This window comes from Stylophora pistillata, chromosome 2 (assembly GCF_964205215.1).
Source record: "Stylophora pistillata chromosome 2, jaStyPist1.2, whole genome shotgun sequence".
NCBI lineage: Eukaryota > Metazoa > Cnidaria > Anthozoa > Scleractinia > Pocilloporidae > Stylophora > Stylophora pistillata.
In genome coordinates, this window is record NC_142520.1 from 53454650 (window position 1) to 53477133 (window position 22484).

The 22484-nt window shown below is 38.2% G+C and overlaps 3 protein-coding genes across 2 annotated transcripts in view; 1 reads left to right on the forward strand and 2 right to left on the reverse strand.

Moving 5' to 3' along the window:
- Positions 1 to 22484, forward strand: part of LOC148740330 (uncharacterized) — a 191029-nt gene that overhangs the window by 158157 nt on the left and 10388 nt on the right.
- Positions 1 to 22484, reverse strand: part of LOC148740337 (uncharacterized) — a 129723-nt gene that overhangs the window by 62493 nt on the left and 44746 nt on the right. The gene's annotated exons all lie outside the window — the stretch shown is intronic.
- LOC148740339 (uncharacterized) lies at positions 180 to 22142 on the reverse strand. The gene is made up of 12 exons (XM_088750458.1): positions 22080 to 22142; positions 11898 to 12759; positions 10307 to 10728; positions 8689 to 9391; positions 7826 to 7922; positions 7079 to 7328; positions 5413 to 6213; positions 3875 to 5105; positions 3592 to 3687; positions 1672 to 1928; positions 934 to 1201; positions 180 to 609 (listed from the first exon to the last, which is right to left on the reverse strand). The coding sequence occupies exons 2-12, from the start codon at positions 12751 to 12753 to the stop codon at positions 605 to 607; spliced, it is 4986 nt and encodes a 1661-aa protein (XP_088606584.1). The 5' UTR covers positions 12754 to 12759; positions 22080 to 22142; the 3' UTR covers positions 180 to 604.

The window sequence follows — 22484 nt, forward strand, 5'->3', positions numbered from 1 at the left end:
AGGGGAGAGCTAGGAGGAAAGAAACGCTAGTATCCCTAAATCGTGTCATAAAAAAAATATTTGTTTAGATATTTTTGTGATTTGTGAGCACTAACTGCTCTAGCTGGGTTTACAAGATGCGTATACAAGCACAGCAAGTATTTAGGAAATAAATCTACACCAACGAAATGTTTCAAACCTTCCCTTTAAACATTGAAATTTATTTACAAATCCTTTATCGCTCTTTATGGAGAGAAAAATATTCCGCGTGAATTGTTCAAGTTGCGTGTTTTCAAATTGACCATCCACCTCGTCCACCGTCCATCTCCAGTCTAAACCGCACCGAAATTAAAAATTTTTTCTGGTGCTTTCAGTAACATAACGAAATCATTTTTCCGTGAATTGTCTGATTCTGATGATTTTCTGTTTTTAGAGAATTATATGCACCGTGACAAATACTCAATTTAACGAGAGAGACTACATCAAAAGAGAAAACTTTTAAACTTCTGAAAGAGTTTGTTTCCTCTTTCGCCCAACGGCAAACGCTTGGAGAGATCTTCACTCGGCCGGGTTTTTTTTACAGAGGTCTGGGCCGAGTATAATGACTGTGTAGATAGCCTGTCTTTTAACCTGTAAAAACAAAAAACACAACAGAACGATTAGAAAGCAAAGGAGAATAAACTTCATCAAATGCCGTTTCAGTCTAGCGGGCGATAAACCGTCAATTAGTGCTGGAAAGAAGTTTATGAAAACCACCCCCGTGATCACGTATGTTAAATAAGCAAAGAAAGAGAATGGATAGGAAAATGGAGAAAAAGCCTTGACGTTAAAACTTGAATTTACTGTCATCTAAGAGTTACGAGGAAGATTTATAATTCTTTGTAACACGTTAAACGAAATACACTGTTATGAAACTAAGCCTAAAATTACTAACTGTGCTGTAATGAGCTGTACCTTGAGCGGGTTGAAGGCTGACATAGTGCACCTCATGAATATGCCCCAGTACAAGTGCTTTGCTTTCGTCAACTGGACAATGTGGCGTAATCATTACATCATTACTATTGGGTAGACTGCTGACCACACGAATGCACGTTTCGTAGCAGTTTGCTGCGGCACACAGAATCACGTGATCACCCCAAGCGCCATCTTGTTCCATGTGTGTCAAGTACTTAGTCCATGTTTGATATCCATGGACAAAGTGAAACAGATCTGTTCCATCCGGCTGTAAGAAAATCAGTTCAAGAAACAAACTTAAAGAGGATTGTTGATAGGAACTTGAGCGCGCGGAGTACGAGTCATGGAGTAATTTTTTTAAGAATGATACGAGACGACCGTTAATTAGTAATTTATTGTGGAACAACAAGGATTCACAAACAGAAAAAAAACAGGAAAGATCCATTATTAAGAGAATAACTGGAATTCTGTTTAGTGTTATCTGATAGATATTTAAGGAAGGCACTTTTTAAAACCGAAATATTAAATGACTAAAACCGTAAAAGTCTGCTACTTCGGAGGCCACATTAAGTAACAAATGGATTCAACTGTAACCAACATCATTGTGCAGCTTCTTAAATAATAAAATTATGCCGTGAACACTGTGATATGCTCTGGTAGTGTTGTCCCGTTTTCACACTTAACCTTAAAAAGAACAGCAAGTGAAAAACTCTGTTCGACATATTAACATCAACTCACTAGTTTTGGGTTACTTCTGAGGTACTGAACCAAGGTTTGTCTTAATGTGCCATGTGTGATTTTGATTCCTTTAACAATTTCCAGTTGTTCTGACAAGGCATAGAACATGCAGTTTCCTAATCCTTGACTGTCAGATATCGTGAAGCCCTTGTCTGATGCAGTAGTCCTCAGCCCCAATGATAGATCTGTTCTGCTCTTGACTTTGCTTGCGTCAAGTTGCATCTGCTGAAGTTCCCGGATGATTCGGTCCAGAGAACCTAGAAGGGACAAAAAGTTTTTTTAAACAAACAGCATGAAAGAAACGAAACAATTCCCCATCTTTACAGAGAAGTTTGGGGGTAAAAAAGGAAAAAGGCCTCAACCACTGAACAACCAGTGTATTGTCCAGCTACTGAGCCTTGAAATGATAAATTGTGACTTTTTATTTGCAAACGAATATACTAAAAGTCAAGAGAGAAGATGCAATGAGGAAAAATTTACGACAAGGTTTCCACTCTGACATATTTGCAGAACTGGAAAACGAACCCCGGAGCCGTTTTTTGACAATACCGCATTCTAAACTACATTAAATTTTGGGAAGTACATTTATTTAATGAAAACCGCGGTTAGGGTTACACCTCGTATAAATGAAGGATTAATCGCATTAATATCAGATTACTTCATTATTGTCTCGGAAAACGACTACACTCTGAATAGCCGGTACAAATACACGTTTTGATAGCAACAGCATTTAAACTTGGGCTTCGTTTCGGGAAAAATCAAAGGAAACTGTGAATAAGTCGTGGATACATCGCGTTGGAATGAGTTTTGAAGATAATTAAATTCCAATGGGTAACTCCCTGATACAGTTGAAACTACTTGGTTTTACTTTGAACTGCTGGGATGATGTTGGGTGAATGGTCAGAATTCACATTTTAGCTATCGGTCAGTACAAAATACAGACTGTAAACCGGGTACGAAATGCAGACTGGGTGCAAAATGCAAACTACAGACTGCAGATTGGGTACAGAATGCAGACTGGAAATTTTGAAAACTGTTATTTAAGTAATAATAACACAAACTATTCCTTCGACTTGATATATTTTTAACGTTCAGGGGTGTACACACAATGATTTTTACAAATTAATGTTTGCGTAGTTACCAAACAGATGAGAGGTAAAACCATCAGAAACTTAAACAATTGGCCAGTCACGAAAACAACGCCTCGCTTTCCCCTATAAAAATTCGCCGGTTACTCATTTTAGCGATATATAACGATGTAAATACTGACGGCTCGCAGTGAGAAGAATGAAGGCTTGAAATTGTATTTAAGAACGATTGTGGCCTGGACGCTTTGTCAAAAAAAAATATACCAGGGTACGGCGAAGAATATTCCACAATAATGCAAATGATGGCGAAAGATGATCGCGGAAAAGCAATTGCATTAAGCGTCTTCACTCATAGCTACACCTTTAGTATTTCAAAGAGCTTTGACGTCGCAGTTAGCACATGTGCTAACTGCGACGAGTATTTTAATCAAAATCAAAACTCCTTCAAAGAAAGGTCCAGTTAAATTTTAGTTGAAAGTCTTCCCCAAGTCTTCCTGTTTTACGCAATTTATGTTTGCTTTCTGGTGAAATGCAATAAAAACTTCAATTGACTAAAACAAAAATTACACCACGTCATCCGCCCATATCAGAAAGTAGAAGAAAATCAAATTAGTGTATACATGTCTTTGGATCATAACCGGAGAAAGCAGAGGTACAAAAAGAACATCTCTCTTCCGCAGTGCAAAATATTATCACAAGTGCCATTTTCAAAAACCGTAGCTGGCCTGAAGTTGAAAGAAAAGGAAAGGAGAAATGTTGGATCTTCTTCAAACCTGTATGTTACTCTTTGGCGATGTCAATTGCCATGCGTCATGAATATTTTGTTACTCACTTGGAGTCAGTAATGAATCAACTGTTAGTTGTTCGGTTGGCGTATCCACATCTTCGCCCTCCTGAGTTCTAAATCTTGGGTCTTGTCTTTTAGAAGCTAAAAAGATAAAAAGAAACCTTTTCTTTAATATTACACCAACCAATAAGACAATAAAACAACTGATTACTATTCAGGTTAAACATTTATTTTTGTAGTGTCCCAGCTTTCCATGATGCTTTATAAGGGACTGAAAGCTGAGTCGTCCCCAAAAACACTTTTTGAAGGATATTCAAAATATTCTCACCACGAACAATGTCCCCCATCTTCTCCACAAGAATGTCACACTGTTTCTCCCAGCTGAACTTCTCTTCATAGGAACTCCTCAGTTGCTGAATCTCATGAAGGCGGTCTGATCTTTCCTTCTGTCGGACACCAGCAATTGCTATTGCCCACTCCTTAGGGTCCTCAGAATCCACAACAAATGATTTGCCTGATGGTACAGTGCACAATGCCTCACCAAATCCTGAGTTGCCACTGACAAGAATGGGAAGACCAGCAGACAAAGCTTCTAATGCTGTCAGGCCGAAACCCTCCGTTCTGGAGGGCATCATGCAGAGATCAACTTCACAAAATAATTCTTTCAATCTTTCTTTACTCTTTACGAACCTCCTCACAGTCAGCTGGCTTTTATCGATTCCACACTTTAGCAAATTTTCTGCAGCCTCATCCTGTTTACCGTCAGGTGCACCCACGAAGATGAGACAGTAAGATTTGTCTCTCAGTTGAACTATTGCTCTGGCAGAGATATCGTATCCCTTCAGGCTGAAGTCCTCTGGATCACCACGGCCAAACGTCAGTACCTTGAACTTTTTGCTCTCCTTTCGGCGTTGTTCTACGTCTGAAAATTCAAGGAAAATTCCAGGAGTCAGTGCAAGGATGTCTTCGTGACTCTTGCATAAGCAGAGCTGAGCGGAGAAAGCGTCTGTTAACTTCGGTCCAACTGCTACCACAGCATCTGCCAACTTACACAACTCCACTTCAGTTCTGTTCTTCTCTTCACCTTTACAAATGGCCATAGGATAGTTTTTGTGCATTCCAAGTTCTTCAGGTGCAGTATGCACTACCTGTATCCACCTGCACTGGTGCGATTCTTTAATAAATTGAGCTTGTTTACCCAGCTTTGCTCCATGACCCAGTACTATGTCAATGGCCAGATCTCTCGGTGGGGCACTCAGCCAGTCAAGGCGGTCGGCATAACCCGGGCGTCTTTGTGCCTCTCTCAAGGATACATTGTGACTCGTTGCCATTCTCCTCTCTTCTTCAGAACAGGCAAACTGTGGAACAAGGAGAGTGACGTCCACTTGCGGATGTTTGGCCAACAGAATGGCAAGCTGTCGGTTTATGGTGGACAAGCCTCCCATTGATGAACTCCACTCACTGCCCAGGAGAGTCACCTTCAACGCCGTGTCAGACTTCATTGGATCAATTTCACTTGCTTCACCTAGCGATCTAGCAGCCACATTTGAAGATAAACCCTGAAGAAAAATACGTCATTTAGGATTAAAACAATTACAGAACATAACATATTATGTGTGTTATGATATCAATATATGTTGGTCAATACTTGACCGAAGGAAAACAGAAAAGTATAAACGTCAAAAATAATTTCATCGTGATAGAGATTCTCTTACTAATATTTGACACTGGATATAAACTATTAGGGCTACCTATCGCAACAATGAACATTTGATTATCACATCAAGTCAAATGGAGGAGAGAACTTCCAAAGATGAATCAGAGGCTAGAAATCTGTACTTGAAAAATCTTTTTCATCGATCATACCTGCCTTCTTCTTTTCAAGAACCATTTCCCCAATCCACAGGGAGGAAGTATTTTATCATCGATATTTCTTTTACATATTTCCGCTCGGCCCTCATTTGCATCAATGAGGTGGAAGCAGTCCTCGTGGGTGCACGTGGTTTTCACGTGGTCTGAGCATGCACGACTTGGTTCTTCTGCCTCTTGGTGGCAGTAAGGACATGCAACACACAGCCTATACTGTAGTCCCCTCAGGTACGGCATCTCTTGTGACAAATTATGAAGGGTGTCTTCAAGAAATTCACGAACGACACTTGCTAGTTCGGCGGAGTTCTGTCCTACAACCTGATGACTCTGTGTTCTTTGTCTCAAGATTACCTTCACAAATCCTGTTTTGCATATCAGGACAAAATCATGAATATCTTTGCCAATGATGAACCATGCTCCATTTTGGTACAGGGTAGGTTGATGCGTGGGCCATGTCTTTGAACACCAACAAATGGATCGTGAGACAAGTTGTAAGAAGAGACCATGAGGAACGAAGCCATGGACAAACAGGAGATACAATGGACAGGGATCTGCTGACGACGGTTTCGTCTTACAGAGTTTATCAGGTGATGACTTCAGCTGAGCTGGTACAAAGTACTTTACGTCAGTTGGGGAAACTGAGAACTTAGCAATCAAACCAAATCGCTCCATCATGTCTAAGATGTCTTCTTTGATGATTCCTTGTCCAATAAAGCTGGAGAACACATGATCAACATGTTCCATGCTGAGGATGCCACTTCCTTCAAGTTCTTGCCAGTACTTAGCATATAGGGGATTCTAGAAAACGTAGGTGGAACAATACAACAATTCTTGATAAGGAAAGGCTACGTAATGTTCCTTTTGAATGTTTCCCACGTACATTTACAAGTAATAAAAGTTTATTTCCATCAATACACCGAAATGGTCGGCTATGAAACCCTAGTGAGAAAGTTTGTATCTTGGGTTGCTCAGAGGTGAATACGCTCACTAGCACATGCAAAAAGAACTATTCAATTGTGTGAATACAATTATTGTGAGCAGTAGCAACTTAATGCGAGTCTCTAATTGTAAATAAAAAGGCTAAATCAATAAATGGCCTGACAAGCTGCAAAAAGTACATAAAATAGTGTGAGGTCAACAAATCATATGATTATAACAATAAACAATAAAAGACACACGTTTACAGGTGGTATCCAGTCGTTTCGTAACCATGCCGGATCTTTCGTGCCTACACGATTCGTACCTAGGCTCAGACATTTCGTACCCACTTTCGATCAGTTGGTCCCCAATCCTCTGGTCGATTCCTACCCAACAAATTATAACACATTGCCGCAACCATCGGTAGCCTAAAACCAGAAGCTAAGACGGAGTCTTCACAGCAGTTCGTCGGTTACATCGAGGAAAACTGGATTCGCAGCACAGTTTAGCCCCTCAAGTACTGGGGCGTATTTATGCAATCAATCAGATCAAACAATGACATTACGGCTGACATCAGAAGAGCCGCTGGTCGATGCCGTCTACCCCTCTACATGTTCTCTATAGATTTTGAAATAAGTGCTCATTTCTTCGAAGAATCATCCTGCTTAGTTTCCTGTTGTTCTAATTTATTGAACAACAGTTTCCAAGTAAGCTAGTCTTTCTAAAATGAAAATAGTTTTTCTACCTGTTTATTGAAAGGTGGAATGGTTATCAGCTGCTTGAACAGATCAATCAACCACTGAGCCTTCAGTACAACTGTGCTGCGGTGCTTGATTATCATCCCCAGGCCATGGTAAAAACTGATCATGGAGTCAAAGTCTTTTGCAACTTCCATGAAACACTCTTTCCTTGCATAGTGCTCAAGTTGTTGCAGATTTCTGTGATAAATCTGTTTAGTGACCAAAGCTTCAATCACTTTTTCAAACAGAAACCACCTACAAAGCAACAGAATACCTATAATGCATTATGGCATAAAATTGGGTCTTAAATTCAGCCAGACATGCATGTGTTTAAAGTCCTCAAGTGTTAATACATGTATTGCCTCAATCATACTATCTTCAACTTTCAACTACAACAGACATGATTATTTTTTGCAACATACAAAGTCAATTCCAAGAACTGTGCCTACTCAAATATCAATCACATCTTCTTATCTTTTAGAATTATAACATTGTCGTAATGACACAAATTTAAATTTTGTTTCTCTGCACTGAAGCAACTGCTGCGCATTTGTACAATCTATAGTATTGCAAATTTTGATGTATCCACGATTTAATCCAGAGGTGGAAGGATAGTTTTTATTACTTATCTGCACATAAAATTATGCTAAATACACTGCGTACCATCTTTATCATGGCTGATTTGAGGGAAAAAATCGATTTTGAAGTGCATGAACTGGGGTTTTTCCGAATAAATTGTGTTTTTTACTTACCTCACTGGTATCTTCTCTCCCATATAAGGCTCTTGTTTCAACACCTCCAGGATTGTGTTCTGTAATTCATTTATACCATCTACTTTTCCTTCTTGCTCTACAGGATATATTTAGAAAAGGAATTCAAAGCATAATACAACACAGAAACATGCGCTTACAATGAGCATAGTATGATAGCATAATTTTATACTTGTATAATTGCAGAGATTTTACAGCTGAGAACTGAGCTAAGATGACAATCTCTTTAACTCTGACTTTTTTCCACTACAATCAAGTCCTAATTAACTCATTCCACCATGGTAATATCTTTTAATCCCTCTACAACTTCCACTAGAAAAATTGTTCTGTCTCTCTATCTACTTGCAATTCAAACTCTGACTTTTTTCCACCATAATTAAGTCCTAACTCATTCCACCATAGTAATATCATTTAATCCCTCTTCAACTTCCACTAGAATGTTCTGTCTCTCTATCTACTTGCAATTCAAATTATAATGAAGCACAACACACTGCCTGCTGCTGGATAACATGTCACAATGTAAGTCAGATAATAATTACTGTATGCTCAATGCTTGTCAACCATCTCCCAATATTGGGCTTTTGGTTACAAAAATTGCTACAAATCAAGTGTTCTTGAAATTGACCCAAAGATAAGCTTTTATACAATTATAAAGTCAACAATTACTGCAAGTAACCTATGGTTATGGATACAAAATCAAATCACTTATCTTACCTGTTTTATCATTCGGGACAGTGCCCAGTCCAATACTATATATTGGACTGGCAATGGAGCATTTTGATTGGTTGATTTTAGTTATAGGCCCTCTGACTGCCCGAGTCGTGTAATAAAATCATTTATCTTACCTGTTTTATCTTTTCCAATCTGCTTTCCAATATTACGGATAAATTTTTTCATCAAATTAGGACTCTGAGTGTTGTCAATGCAGAATAAGGGTTTGACCACATGCTTCTCATATTCCATACCAGAAATTCTCTTCTGAATTTGTTTCTTTATTACTGCAATGTCTTTATCTGGTTTGTCAGCATGTGTGCCAACAATGAACACTGGGGGGCGAAGGTAGGGCAGCTTGTGTTGTGGATCATCATCTGTGTCATCATTGGCCAGGGAAACACTGTGTACTGTAGCCAACCATGAGAGCAAATTCTCCATGTTTGTTTCATTGTTAGGGTTTTCCAACTTCACATCATTACTCCCTTGTCTCACGCAGGGCTCAGCTGGAGCATCCAGAGGCTTGCTGAGATTGTGCACCAATATGTATAGTGCCCGCTGTGATAGGAAGATAGGATGGCTGGCATAGTACAAGTGCTGCCCTGCAAAGTCCCACACGTCCATTGTAACATACGATTCTTCTGTGAGTAAGGCACTTTTGATGGGTTTGCCTTTGGCATAATTTAACCACTGATTAACATGCTGCACAGTATCAGAAGGTTGATAAACATCAATCATCACATCAGGCTCAGGTTGCATATTTTCACCTTTACATCCAGTAGAATGTTCATTGGCATTGTTTTGCAGAATATCTGTGAAACCTTCATCCTCCTCAACCTGAATGGAGAATTAAATGAAACATTATGCTCACTTAAGTGTATATAATTATGTATTCAAAACTTGATGTTATGAACAGGCTGCTAAATTGTAAAAAATTATGATCACCTCAGTCTAGAATAATTTTAAGGGGCAAGTTTCTAAAAAATCTGTTGTACTGCTTTGGTGAGGGGGGTATGACAAGATAACTTGGTTTACCAACTGAGTTGAAGTTGTAAATTGGCTACTGTAGAGAGTTCTGAAGCTGACATCTCAAGTGTAAGAGCCTTTAGAGAGAGAGAAACTTAATTGCATAGAATAAGACATTGAAGAGCAAATCCTCGCACCATGGAGATAGTCAGCTCAGACCAAGAAATGTTTGTTGAGACTGAAGCATTAGCATAACATGCATTCATTTAAGCTCCTCTATAAGTATTTTATAGCCAAAATGTAAAAAGAGTTATGAAAACATTATATCAGAGAATAAAAAATAGTTACAACTAAAAATTTATATATAATTGGAGAAAAAAATCTCAAGTTTCCTTTAAGTTAAGAGAAGACACCAATGGAAAAGCAATTGAAGAATGAAAAAATCAAAAGATGCCCCTCATTTTTGTAGTAAAAGTTTTGCATGTATGCCTTCATTCAAGATGTTTAAACAAAAATTACTTGCAGTTCTTTTTTACCTGATGTGTAAATAAAATTTAGTCTCATCTAAACTTTTGTGAAAACATCCAAAAGAAACTGAGACTGTTTCAGACACAATTCTAAATGTAAGAAATTTAGAATTTTCATAGAGAAAACAATTTTAAAAAATAGCAAGTTGTAATCCTATTCATTCTCTTTAAAAAGAAATATTTCTCAAAAGGCTGATTTGGCTGCTTTCCTCCCATCTCCTTTTATAAAATTCTCAGCATTTTTATTAAACTCTCAAACCTGCTTTGACTTGAAAACACCTTCAACTTCATCTTCTAATTTCAGTTCTCCTTCTTTGGTTGTCTCTTCCTTTAAAAATTGAGAAATATCTGCTCCACACATTCTGCCAACCACAATCTTTGCTACATTTTTTGAACATTCAACCAGTCCTGGTTTACTCTCCTTGGTCAACTGCCAGTTCTTGACAGCTTGGTCAACATCAATTTCACACTTTGAAGGATCCACTTCAATCCCCTCAGTACTCTGTTCTTTAGGGTCAAATGGAAGGCCTAGAAGACTCTTCTTCAGACTGGTTTTACCAGCGCGATCCTGACCAACCAGTATAACACGACCACGGTAAACTTGTACATATCCATCTTTTAAAGCCTCTTCATAAGCCAACTGTGCTGCTGGTCCTTGCGCTCTTTGTCTATCCACACGGTCTAATTAAAAAAGTCATCGTGATTGAGGCAAAGGAAAAAGGCTAATCAGAGGAAGTTGTAATTATTATAATAACCCTAAAGGAAAAGCAATTTCTGCTTTTATATGTTTCAAACACAATCTGAAAAAGGCCTGATAAGTCAATTTAATTACATGTCCTTCCTGCATAAAGTTAGAAACTATGCTAGTATATACATGTAAAAATCTTTGCATCGTTGAGTTAGGTAAACACATACACAATGACTATTATAAACTGACTCAATGAAATGAAACATTAAGAGTAAATTGATTTTAATGTGACTGATCAAACTAAACAAAGGCAATAATTGATGTCAATTCTGCCAAATGGTGTTTGGAAAACAGAAAGAAAACTCACATTCCCAAAACGTAGCAATTGATAGATTCTAAAATATTACAAGGACAGCATAAATTATGGTGTAACAATTATCAGAATAACTCCTGACCAGTTAAGACAAACGTTTTATTCTCAATAACCTAAACTCTCGTTTTAAAATCATATCAGTCCATAAATTCTGTATGATAAGCTAAATGTTGTTACATTCCTAATAACTTCCAATAAAATAAAGCAAAAATTATGGAGTTACAACTTACAGTACTATATATTCCTGGATGAGAAATGATTTGTAATAAACTTAATTCTTCCTTTTAAAATTAAAATCAAATAAACAGAAAGCAAAAATTACAACAGCAATTCCTACAACTGTGAAATAATTTGCAATAAACTTCTTAAATTCCAATCAACTAGAAAGCAAAAATTACAACTTACAATAATCCCTTACTGTAAAATGATTTGTAATAAACTTAATCCCTCCTAAATTCCCTCTCAAATTATAGTACACTGTAGTTCAACTTAAATTTCAATGTCAGCCAAGTCGTTAAAATAAACCTTTCAAAATATAACTAAAACTTCCAGTACAAATGTCATGTATTTCTAAAATGATGCAACCTTTGTTCGATCATACAGTATAACTGTGACAGCATTTACTTCATTATTCTTCTCAACCTTTATTATAAAACTATTGTCAGCTGCCTGTAATTATCAGTAACAAGCAGCATAACCACTTGCAAGTCAACCATTAGAACCAATAATTATTTAGTAAATAATGCACATGTAACAACATTAATGTGAAGAGGAATTTCCTTTACTCACCTGGGACATCTGAATACACATCAAGAATCTTATCCTTTAGCTCCATAACACTTCTTATTCCTTCAACTGTAAAAGGATTCCCTTTCACATCCAAATATCTGAGTTTCTTCAGCTGTTTTATAGCTGGACTCAACACAGTCAACTGGTTGTCACTCAGCCACAGTTCCTCCAGCTCCACCATCTCCCCAATACCATCAGGGATGATGGTTAGATTGTTATGTGAGATATTCAGCCATCTGAGTTTCTTGAGCTGTTTTATAGCTGGACTCAACACAGTCAACTGGTTGCCACTCAGCTCCAGTATCTCCAGCTCCACCATCTCCCCAATAGCATCAGGGAGGATGGTTAGTTTGTTATATGAGATGATCAGCAGTCTGAGTTTCTTCAGCTGTTTTATAGCTGGACTCAACACAGTCAACTGGTTGTAACTCAGCACCAGTCTCTTCAGCTCCACCATCTCCCCAATAGCATCAGGGAGGATGGTTAGTTTGTTATATGAGATGATCAGCAGTCCGAGTTTCTTCAGCTGTTTTATAGCTGGACTCAACACAGTCAACTGGTTGTCAATCAGCCCCAGTCTCTTCAGCTCCACCATCTCCCCAATAGCATCAGGGAGGATGGTTAGTTTGTTATGTGAGATGTCCAGCCATCTGAGTTTTTTCAGCTGAGTCAAACTTTCAGGTATTGTTGTAAGTTTATTCTCTGACAGGTCAAGTTTCTCCAACTCAGTCAATTCAAACAAAGCTGCAGGCAATTCATGCAAACTTCGCCCACTGAGTTTTAAACTCTTTCCTCCCAAAGATGTTAACATCTTTCTTCTTAACTCTTCTTTAGAAAGAAATTCCATTTCATTCATGGGAAACTGTCACAACAAAAATAAAAGCTGTCATTAAAGGTGAGTAACTTAAACTAACTTGCTCTTGCATTATAACCATTGAACCACAAATGAAAAAAAAGGAGGTTTATAATTTAACTTCTACTAAACCAAACTAATGAGTTATATTTTATTCCTCTAAGTACAATCTTTGGAAGCCATCCACTCTTCAGTGTTCTTTTAAACACTCTGAGTAAACACTGCTTATTTGTAAGAGCTCTAGTTATTTATTTTCATGTCAGACATATTGACTTAAGTCTCACTGTACAATTCTTTTTGTCAAAAAATAAACTGCTTGCGTTATACATGTTAACAACAAGGCTATTACGAACAAGAAAATACTTGAATTTTAAAACAGAGTTCTCCTGACTCTTTAAAAACAACATGAAGATTACTTTTATTGTAAAGGTTAATATCTAACAGGAAAGAAATCATTAGTGCAAATCTATGGTTGGTTATGTTTGGATGTGATAACCTTTAACAGTTGTAATATAAACCAAAACATGAATGATTTCCAAGCTGAAAATATTCAAACCAAGTAGCTATTTCCAGACCTGTCACTTCATTTTATCCCCTGTTAATAATGTTTTCATTTCCAATTGACACAGAAAATTACTCAGAAGATGATCCTGATTCTTTAACAGAAACTGATATCATAAGTCCTTCTCTCTGACATAAGTTATTGTTTGGAATACGAAAAAAACAGAATAAGAGCCTTTTTGTGTTTAATTTTTTTTTGTTTTTTAATTCTTTTTTTTTTCTTTTTTTGAAGAGTTTGTCACCCAGCATGATGCTTTTGAGACAACAATTTTCAATTTATGATACATCTCGCATGAGATCTAGGTCAGCAAAAGTTGTTGTACACATTATGTCATGTAATGATGTGGTCGATGCAATAAACAATTTAATTACAAAGAGTAAGAAAACTGATAATAATTTTTTGTTTATGTTTAAAGTATAACTAAGAAGGGAACCAGCTTCACAAAGGTATATGATGAACTTGCTTGGAAGGCTCTCAGTATCAGGAGAGAACTTACATATAAGCCAATTTTACAAAATAGTCAAAAATCTTGCTCCACATTATTCAACTGAGCTATTGTGGCAGCCTAAACTGTCACACATATTTTTGACTTAAATCAAGAGAAACCTTCACTCAATTTCCTTATAGAATTCTACATTTCAAAAGTCTTTTTTTCCATCCATTATGACTGCATGGCTAGAATTGTCTGGACCTAGTTGTCCCAAACTCTGTATCTCTTCCCACAATCTAGCTGTTCGGCTTGTAGTAGACACTCCCTGACTCACAAGCTAGGTTCGATTTACATCACAATGCTTCTCACATGTCATGCAACCACACATTGACGAGTAGATTTAAGGATGGGTTTAGTTAGTAGACTACTTTGATACTAATTGAGTCCGCATGAAAGTGGTTAATTCAGAGCTAATCAGGTGTGCATTTTATTGCGTGAACTTCACACTATTGAATATTGAATGAATGCACTCAACTAGTCAGATTTGTTATGGTGAGTCTAAACTGTAATAATCAAAGCCATTGAGTATATAGGTACAGGGAAGTATTTGTTGTTTTCATAAACAAGAGACAACTGGCCAAATACTGGAACTGAAATTTTTTGGCTTAAAATGCATATTACACGTATGCTGTGGTTTCTCTGTTTTATCCAGAAAGATTGTTAGCGAATAACAAATATCTGAGTTCATCTACATCTATATAATTTTATTAAAGTTGGTAAAACCTTGAGGGGTATCACACCAACTATATATATAAAAAAAAAGAAAAACAAATTTTGAAAACTAGGAAACTATTAAAAAATATCTAGTTCAAAGGTTTCTAAAAAAAACAAAGCAATCGTATTTTTTTGCCCTTCATGTAATCCAGCAATTTCTCAATAAAATGGGAGTGATATTTAAAGAGCTTTCCCTAATTTTTAGAAGATTTCGATTTCCACGAACGCATAGGGGGAGCTCAATTTCTTAGTCTTTAAATAGCTCACTTGTGCTAGAGGTTATTCCAAATCATGTGATCATGCATCTGAGAAATTACTGAATATCAACTGTATGCTTGCGCTCGACCATTCAAACCAAACATCTTCATGTTGAAATCAGGCAAATACCATGGAAATCAATGAGATTAACAACATCAATTCAAACAGGTTACGTCGAAAAAAATTTTGAACCGTGGAGTGTAATTTACCAAAGTATTCAGATCTGGGACGCCCAATGATAACGCAAGTATTTATAACATAACATAACATAACATTTATTAAGGAAGCTAGAACGCAAATGTAAAAAATACATCCTGAAAAGGGAAAATCGTGAAAATGGTGAGGTTAGCCCTGTATAAAACAATTTCCCTTACTAAAAACATACAAAAGATAAAATTTAAAGGCTAGAGATTCAATAAATATTCAGTAAATATTCAAATAAATTTTAAGTCTACTCCTAAAAACCGACAATGATTCGGCGTGGACAATGTATCCTGGCAAGCTATACCATTTCCTCACAATCCGAATGAAGAAACAATATTTGTAACAATTACAAACTGCTCTTTTCAGATAAAGTTTATAGTTGTGGTTAGCTCTTGTACGCCTATTGGGAAACACAAAGAAATCTGGGAAAGAGAGGTGATCAATACCAAAAACTATCTTATAACATTTAACCAGAGATAGAAATTCTCTCCGCTTTTCTAGTGTTTGCCATTTTAGTAAGCTACAACGGTGTTCGTAATTCATTTCGCCTTGTTTCTGCCTTAAAGCTAGTCACGAAGCTCTTCGTTGAGCCCTTTCTAGAGCCATAATATCCTTAATCAAATATGGACTCCAAACAGGAGCCGCATACTCCAGTATGGGACTGACCAGTGATTTATAGAGCTGCGAAAACACGTACTGGCTATTAGTTCCGATGGACCACTTCATGATACCTAGTACCATATTTGCCTTGTTTACCATTGCAGATACATGCAAGCCCCAGGACAGTTCAGAAGAGATGGTTACTCCAAGGTCCTTAGTGTTCTCTACTGACCTAAATTGCCCCCCCCCCCCCCCCCAGCGAGTAAATTGGTTTAGTTTTATCCTTTCTATGTGTAATACGCATGACCTCGCATTTATCCAGATTGAAGTAGTGCGTTTGCCATTTATTTGCCAATATACTCAATCGATCTAGGTCACTCTGCAGGGCAGGGATATCAACATCTGGTGAACTGATTGTTCGGTAGATTTTAGTATCATCCGCATAAATCTTAACAGTAGATGTCAAATCTGTTGAGATGTCATTTATGTAGATGATAAACAATTAAGGGCCAAGAATTGTTCCTTGGGGCACCCCGGACTTCACTGACGTTCAATCCCAACACTTTCCTCTAATAACAACGCGTTGCATTCTGTTTGTCAAAAAATGTTTAAACCACGGCAGTAAAGGCCCATCTACGCCGTACCTATTCAGCTTAAGCAATAAACGCTCATGTGGTACACTATCAAAAGCTTTGGACATGTCTAGAAAGATAACGTCAGTAGGTTTACAACAATTTCTAGCTTTAGCCCAGTCATCATAACAAGCTAACAACTGCAATAGAGTGGATTTACCGCTGAGATACACGAATTGATTTGGGTTGAAAAGATTTTGATCAGACCAAAAATCAATGACTCGATTCCTCACCACCTTCTCCGCGATTTTGCATAGAATACACGTTAGTGAAATCTGACGATAGTTCTCTCTAAGATTCCTATTCCTTTTTCTGTACACCGGTGTAATATTGGCATTTTTCCACATTGTTTATAGCTGACCCAGCAAAAAAGATGTATTCAAAAGTAACGCTAACGGAGATGATAACACCTGACTACATTCTTTCAGAATCCGTGGCGATATGCCGTCTGGCCCTGGGGATATATAGATATTTAAACTTTTCAGCATTTTTTTTATCTCTTCAGGGGAACAATAAATGCTGCATAATTTCTGGTTAGTAACGTAATCAAAAACTGAAATGTTAGCTTGGTCCTCAACAGTAAATACAGACGAAAAATAATGGTTCATGCTATTTGCTATACTAATATCATCATTTAGAAACTTATCGTTTACTTTCAAGGATAGTAGATCGCTTGATCCTTTTCTCTTGCATTTTACGTCATTCCAAAAAGGCTTCGGGCTAGTGTTCGATTTTAGCTCCTCAGTCAAATTGTTTATATACTGCTATCGCGCAGAGTTACATTTCTTTTTTAGCTGATTATTAAACTTACGATACTGACCCAGTGAGACTCCATAGACAATTTTTTAGCCCTCTTGTAGAGTAGTTTCTTTTTTTGGCAAAGTTTGATAAGGTTGTTGTCAATCCATGGTGCATTTGTGGATCTTATAACTTGGTGTTTTGGAATACACTCGTCAACAGCCAATAGTAGTAGATCCGACCATGCAGACCAAACAAGGTCGATGTTGTCTTCAAGAAAAGCACAGTGCCAAGGGATGTAATTCAAGAGATTCCAAAGACGTTCCCAATCTGCCTTTCTGAAGGAATAGGCCAATTTCCTGGACCTACGATACCCTCGAGGGGATCTCAATAGAAAAAAATTTATCAAGTTGTGATCGGAGAAAGGTTGACCAACCGTCAGGTCATGTACTAAGTCAGGCAAAGAAACAAGAACTAGGTCTAAGATGCTTTCCTCTCGAGTTGAGTCCTTGACTAGTTGGGTAAGGAAGTTGTTGTTAATAATTTTGCATAACAGGGTGGTGTGGTCTGAACTCCTTGAGGCACAGATAGTTTCCCAGTTTATTTCAGGCAAATTGAAGTCTCCCAAGAGTAGTAGGTCGGAGTTAGGTGTCGAAAGAACACTGTCTAGGGCTGTTTGCAGATCTAGAAGAGGATTAATGTCGCTTTTGGGTGGCCTATAAAAGACCCCCAAGTTAACTTTCCTGCTTCCTGAAACAAGATTATGTGTACATAAAGTAACTCGGAATCACATAGAAGATCTTCTCTTTGGAACACTTTTACTGTATCCCGCATAGCTATTAACACACCACCACCTTTACGGCCGTTGTGAGGACGGTCTCTTCTGAACACCGTGTAATTTGAAGGAAACAATTCGCTGTCTATCATTGTTCTGTCTAAATGGGTTTCCGTGAAGACCATAATGTCATAACGATAAGTAGTAATTTCCAATTCCAACAGGACCGTCTTGTTAACTAAGCTTCTTGAATTAGCATAGAAGACAGATATATCAGGTTTGCGATGTCGATTTTTATAAGCCACGTTACCGTCAGGATTCCGATGACTTACACGGCTCGGACCAGGATGAGGATGAATATCTCCATGGGAGCAAAGAATTTCAATATTGAACATCGTGGAGTGATTGCTGTAGTAGGGTATCCTACTTTTAGCAAAGGCCCTTTTCTTCGTTGTTCTTGTCACGACAGCAAGTTTCCCAAAATGGCGGACACAACACGACGGACTGAAGAACACATGGCCATTTCTTTGCTGGTTTTCTCGTAGAAAACCAAAAGAAACACTACAATCTGTATAGTCATATGGTTTCACCGTATGGTTTCGGAGCGATAAGAACAAGAACCATAAGAACCACAAGCAAATCAAAAGGATATTTGGCAGAGCAGCACTTGCACGTCCGATACATACATATTTAGTCTTTGACTTGCATAATTTCCTCGAAACTCTAAAGGAATCTCCCCTTAAAAGCTTCCCCTTAAACAGAAAATCTTATTTTATGATCAGCTCTTTCCTTTGCCTGTTTAACCTGATATTTTTATTTCAAAGCCTCTGAAACAGAAGACAAATCACATGTCATGCAACCACGCATTGATGAGTAGATTTAAGGATGGGTTTAGTTAGTAGACTTCTTTGATACTAATTGAGTCTGCATGAGAGTGGCTAATTTCGAGCCAATCGGGTGTGCATTTTATTGCGTGAAATTCACACTATTGGATACTGAATGAATGCACTCAACTAGTCAGATTTGTTATGGTGAGTCTAATTAACAACTATTCAACGAAGTGGAGGTGGTTAGTGGTGGATATTTACCGAGCCGCGAAGAACATAGATCTTGTGGAGGAAGTGGAAAGCTTCACACAACAGATCATAGCAGGGCTTCCAGCAGCGCGTAAGCGGCTGCAAGATATCAGTGAAGCCCAAGACCAGGATGAAGTATGCAGGATGATCAAGAAGTACTGCCTAGAAGGATGGCCGGCGTACATGCCAAAATCTACCATACTCCGTCCATACTGGGAGAATAAGAAACATTTAACTGTGATAGACAAGATTCTACTATATGATGACCGTATTGTGATTCCAGCAGGAATGAGGCTGGAAATACTTGACCTCTTACATCAAGGACACCTTGGGATAACAAAGACGCAAGCACGAGGCAAGATGTCTGTGTGGTGGCCGGCAATTACTACAGCGATAACAGACATGGTGACGAAATGTTTTATGTGTGCTAAGAACAGACCAGTGCCCAAGGAGCCCCTGATGCCATCGTCATTCCCATCCAGGCCATGGGAAAGACTAGCCGCTGATATCTTCAATCTAAAGGGAAAGAAATATCTTATTGTAGTCAACTACGACTCAAGGTGGACTGAAGTTAAAGCACTTCCCAGTGAATTGTCCGAGTCAGTAATCAAAGCCCTGAAAGAAATATTTTCAACTCACGGAATTCCAGACTTACTGGTGTCCGATAAAGGCCCACAGTTTGCTTGTAAATCCTTCCAACTGTTTGCAAGTATTTACGGGTTCACTCATATTACTAGCTCACCAACGTACGCAAGAGGAAATGGTGAAGTAGAGAGAGCGGTACGTACTGTCAAGGATATCCTGAGAAAGAATGATGATCCCTATCTCGGTTTTCTAGCATACCCAACAGCACCTCTTCACAATGGCCTGGCGCCATGCGAACTTCTGATGAACCGCCAACTCCGCACCCAGTTACCAACCTTCCCTGACAATCTACAACCAAACCTACGACTGAAAGACCTGGCAAAACTAGATGCAAAAGAGGAACTTTACCACAGCAACCAGAAAAGCAACCATGACTGCAGATACAAGGCAAAAGACCTACAGGAACTTCAGAGCAGAGAGAAAGTTTGGATTCGCGATCAAGATCAGATGGGAAGAGTCCTAATGGCATCTTCATCACCACGATCCTACATAGTTGAAACAGACAAGGGAACACAGCTTCGAAGGAACAGGGCAGCCCTAGTTTCAGCAGATACCTGTACAAAGACACCCGACACCCAACCAGAAGCTAACGTTGAGACAGAAATGCTGAGGAAAAAATCCAAAGTGCCCACCAGCAAAGCCCTGACCACAGCTGCGATCAGGCCTACTGAGAGGTGCTACAGAGCTGAACCAGACACCCCGAAAGTGCACATGACACACTCAGGGAGAGTAGTAAAACTGCCGCAGAGACTTATTCAGGACACTTGAACGTTGAACATTTGAACATTGCTTTCGTTTACAGTAGACCCTTATACTGTTTGATATGTCGTTTATAATTGTCTGTTTGATTACTGTAAAAGCTTTAAGGGGAGGTGTAGTATGGTATCCCTGTGGATTATGTATACGTATCACGTGACTAGCACGTTGAGATAGATCCGCCATCTTGATTAAAACTGTTGACATTTATATTTGTCTCGTCCTGCTTCTTAATATTACATGGTGGCAGCAGTGGGATAGATTTCGAAGATCTATGTAAATATCCCCCGCTAACCACCTCCACTTCGGTGAATAGTTGTTTTAGTATATACTAAAACAGTGAGATAATATACACCACCAAAAATTTATTTTAATTCATAAATTCCAGCAACGATTCCAACATTTTCCCGCGCATAACGATCCAACGCGGCTCGGATCGCAGTAAGTGATTTTTTTGTTGTAAAAACTGCCGTCACGTTTTTTCGCTGACAGATAAAATTTCCTAAGACATTTGTTTAGCTCTGGGGGCAACATTTCTTCAAATGGTGTTCCAAACTCTTTCTGTTTTTGAAACCATTCTTTAAAAAATACCATTCAACTTTGATTTTCAAGTGACCAAGTGAGGTTACACAATATTAATTTGCATTTGTAAACAAAACCTTTTTCGTTGGTTTTTTTCTATAAACTCCCGGTTACCATTACCTTTAAACACGGCCAAACCAAATTTAGTTGCTTTCTCTGTGTTTTCAGGGACTGCTTCGTCGTTATTTGAGTGATTTATTCGCTTGTCATGGATGCAAACTGGCACGCCATTTTTTCCCGAGTTGCTCAGAGGTAAATAGCAAAGGATATTCGGAGTTTGACTAGCCAATCAGAGCGCGCCTTTAACACTATCCACTGTTTTAGTATATACTAAACTATAATAATCAAAGCCATTGAGTAGGTACTGGGAAGTATTTGGCTTAAAATGCATATTACATGTATGCTGTGGTTTCTTTGTTTCATCAAGAAAGATTGTTAGCGAATAACAAATATCTGAGTTCATCTACATCTACATAATTTTATTAAAGTTGCTAAAACCTTGAGGGGTATCACAGCAACTATATAAAAGAAAAAAAGAAAAAAATTTTTGAAAACTAGGAAACTATTAAAAAGTATCTAGTTCAAAGGTTTCTAAAAAAAAAAAGAGCAATCGTATTTTTTCGCCCTTCACGTAATCCAGCAAGTTCTCAATAAAATGGGAGTGATATTTAAAGAGCTTTCCCTACTTTTTAGAAGATTTCGATTTCCACGAACGCGTAGGGGGAGCTCAATTTCTTAGTCTTTAAATAGCTCACTTGTGCTAAAGGTTATTCCAAATCATGTGATCATGCATCTGAGAAATTCCTGAATATCAAATATTTGCTTGCGCTCGACCATTCAACCCAAACATCTTCATGTTGAAATCAGGTAAATACCATGGAAATCAATGAGATTAACAACATCAATTCAAACAGGTTATCTCGAAAAAAATTTTGAACCGTGGAGTGTAATTTACCAAAGTATTCGGATCTGGGACGCCAGATGATAACGGAAGTATTTAGTCTTTGACTTGAATAATTTCCTCGAAACTCTAAAGGAATCTCCCCTCAAAAGCTTCCCCTTAAACAGAAAATCTTATTTTATGATCAGCTCTTTCCTTTGCCTGTTAACCTGATATTTTTATTTCAAAGCCTCTGAAACAGAAGACAAATCGATAATCGCACTTTCGAATTATCGTAAAGAACATCTTGAAATATGTGAAAGAACACTGTAAGCCCCTCACTGAGGAATGCTGCATGCAAACGGCATCGCTCATCATTCTTAGTACAAGCGAGGATCTAAACTACAAATCTCTTACCTGAAAAGAGGGTAAACTTGGAAGGAAACAGCGGCGAAATCTGTTATAAACTGTACTCGGTGACTCTCAAGCTTACAGTGAAAGCTACACCGAGTATCGAATTACGAAGAACTTTCTCTCCAGTCATGAGAGGTAGCAAAGCTTCCCGAGTGAGGGAGGGCGGGAAAAGGTTTGGTCGCTTTGCCGGAGTGGGTGGTGGAGAGCTTATATGAGCTTCGGAGAGATTTTATTATCAGCAAAAATACAGGAGAAAGAGGAAAGGTGAGTTAAGTCGCACAGTCCTTTTAGTCCATCATCTCAAATGAGATTCTTACTGGCTAACGTCGTACAGAAAGTACGAACACCGTCTCCTGAATGCTAACGGTGAGCAGTCAGACTTTCTGGTCAGCTCAGTCATTCATTCGT

What these genes read in the sequence shown, in the direction of transcription:
- LOC148740339 (XM_088750458.1), bottom strand. Translation starts at nt 12,753, where the DNA reads ATGAATGAAATGGAATTTCTTTCTAAAGAAGAGTTAAGAAGAAAGATG. An exon ending in TGTGTATTCAGATGTCCCAG is followed by an intron (nt 10,729 to 11,897) that starts GTGAGTAAAGGA and finishes TTTTTTAATTAG; the next exon opens with ACCGTGTGGATAGACAAAGA. An exon ending in TCTTGAAAAGAAGAAGGCAG is followed by an intron (nt 5,106 to 5,412) that starts GTATGATCGATG and finishes ATTTTTCTTCAG; the next exon opens with GGTTTATCTTCAAATGTGGC.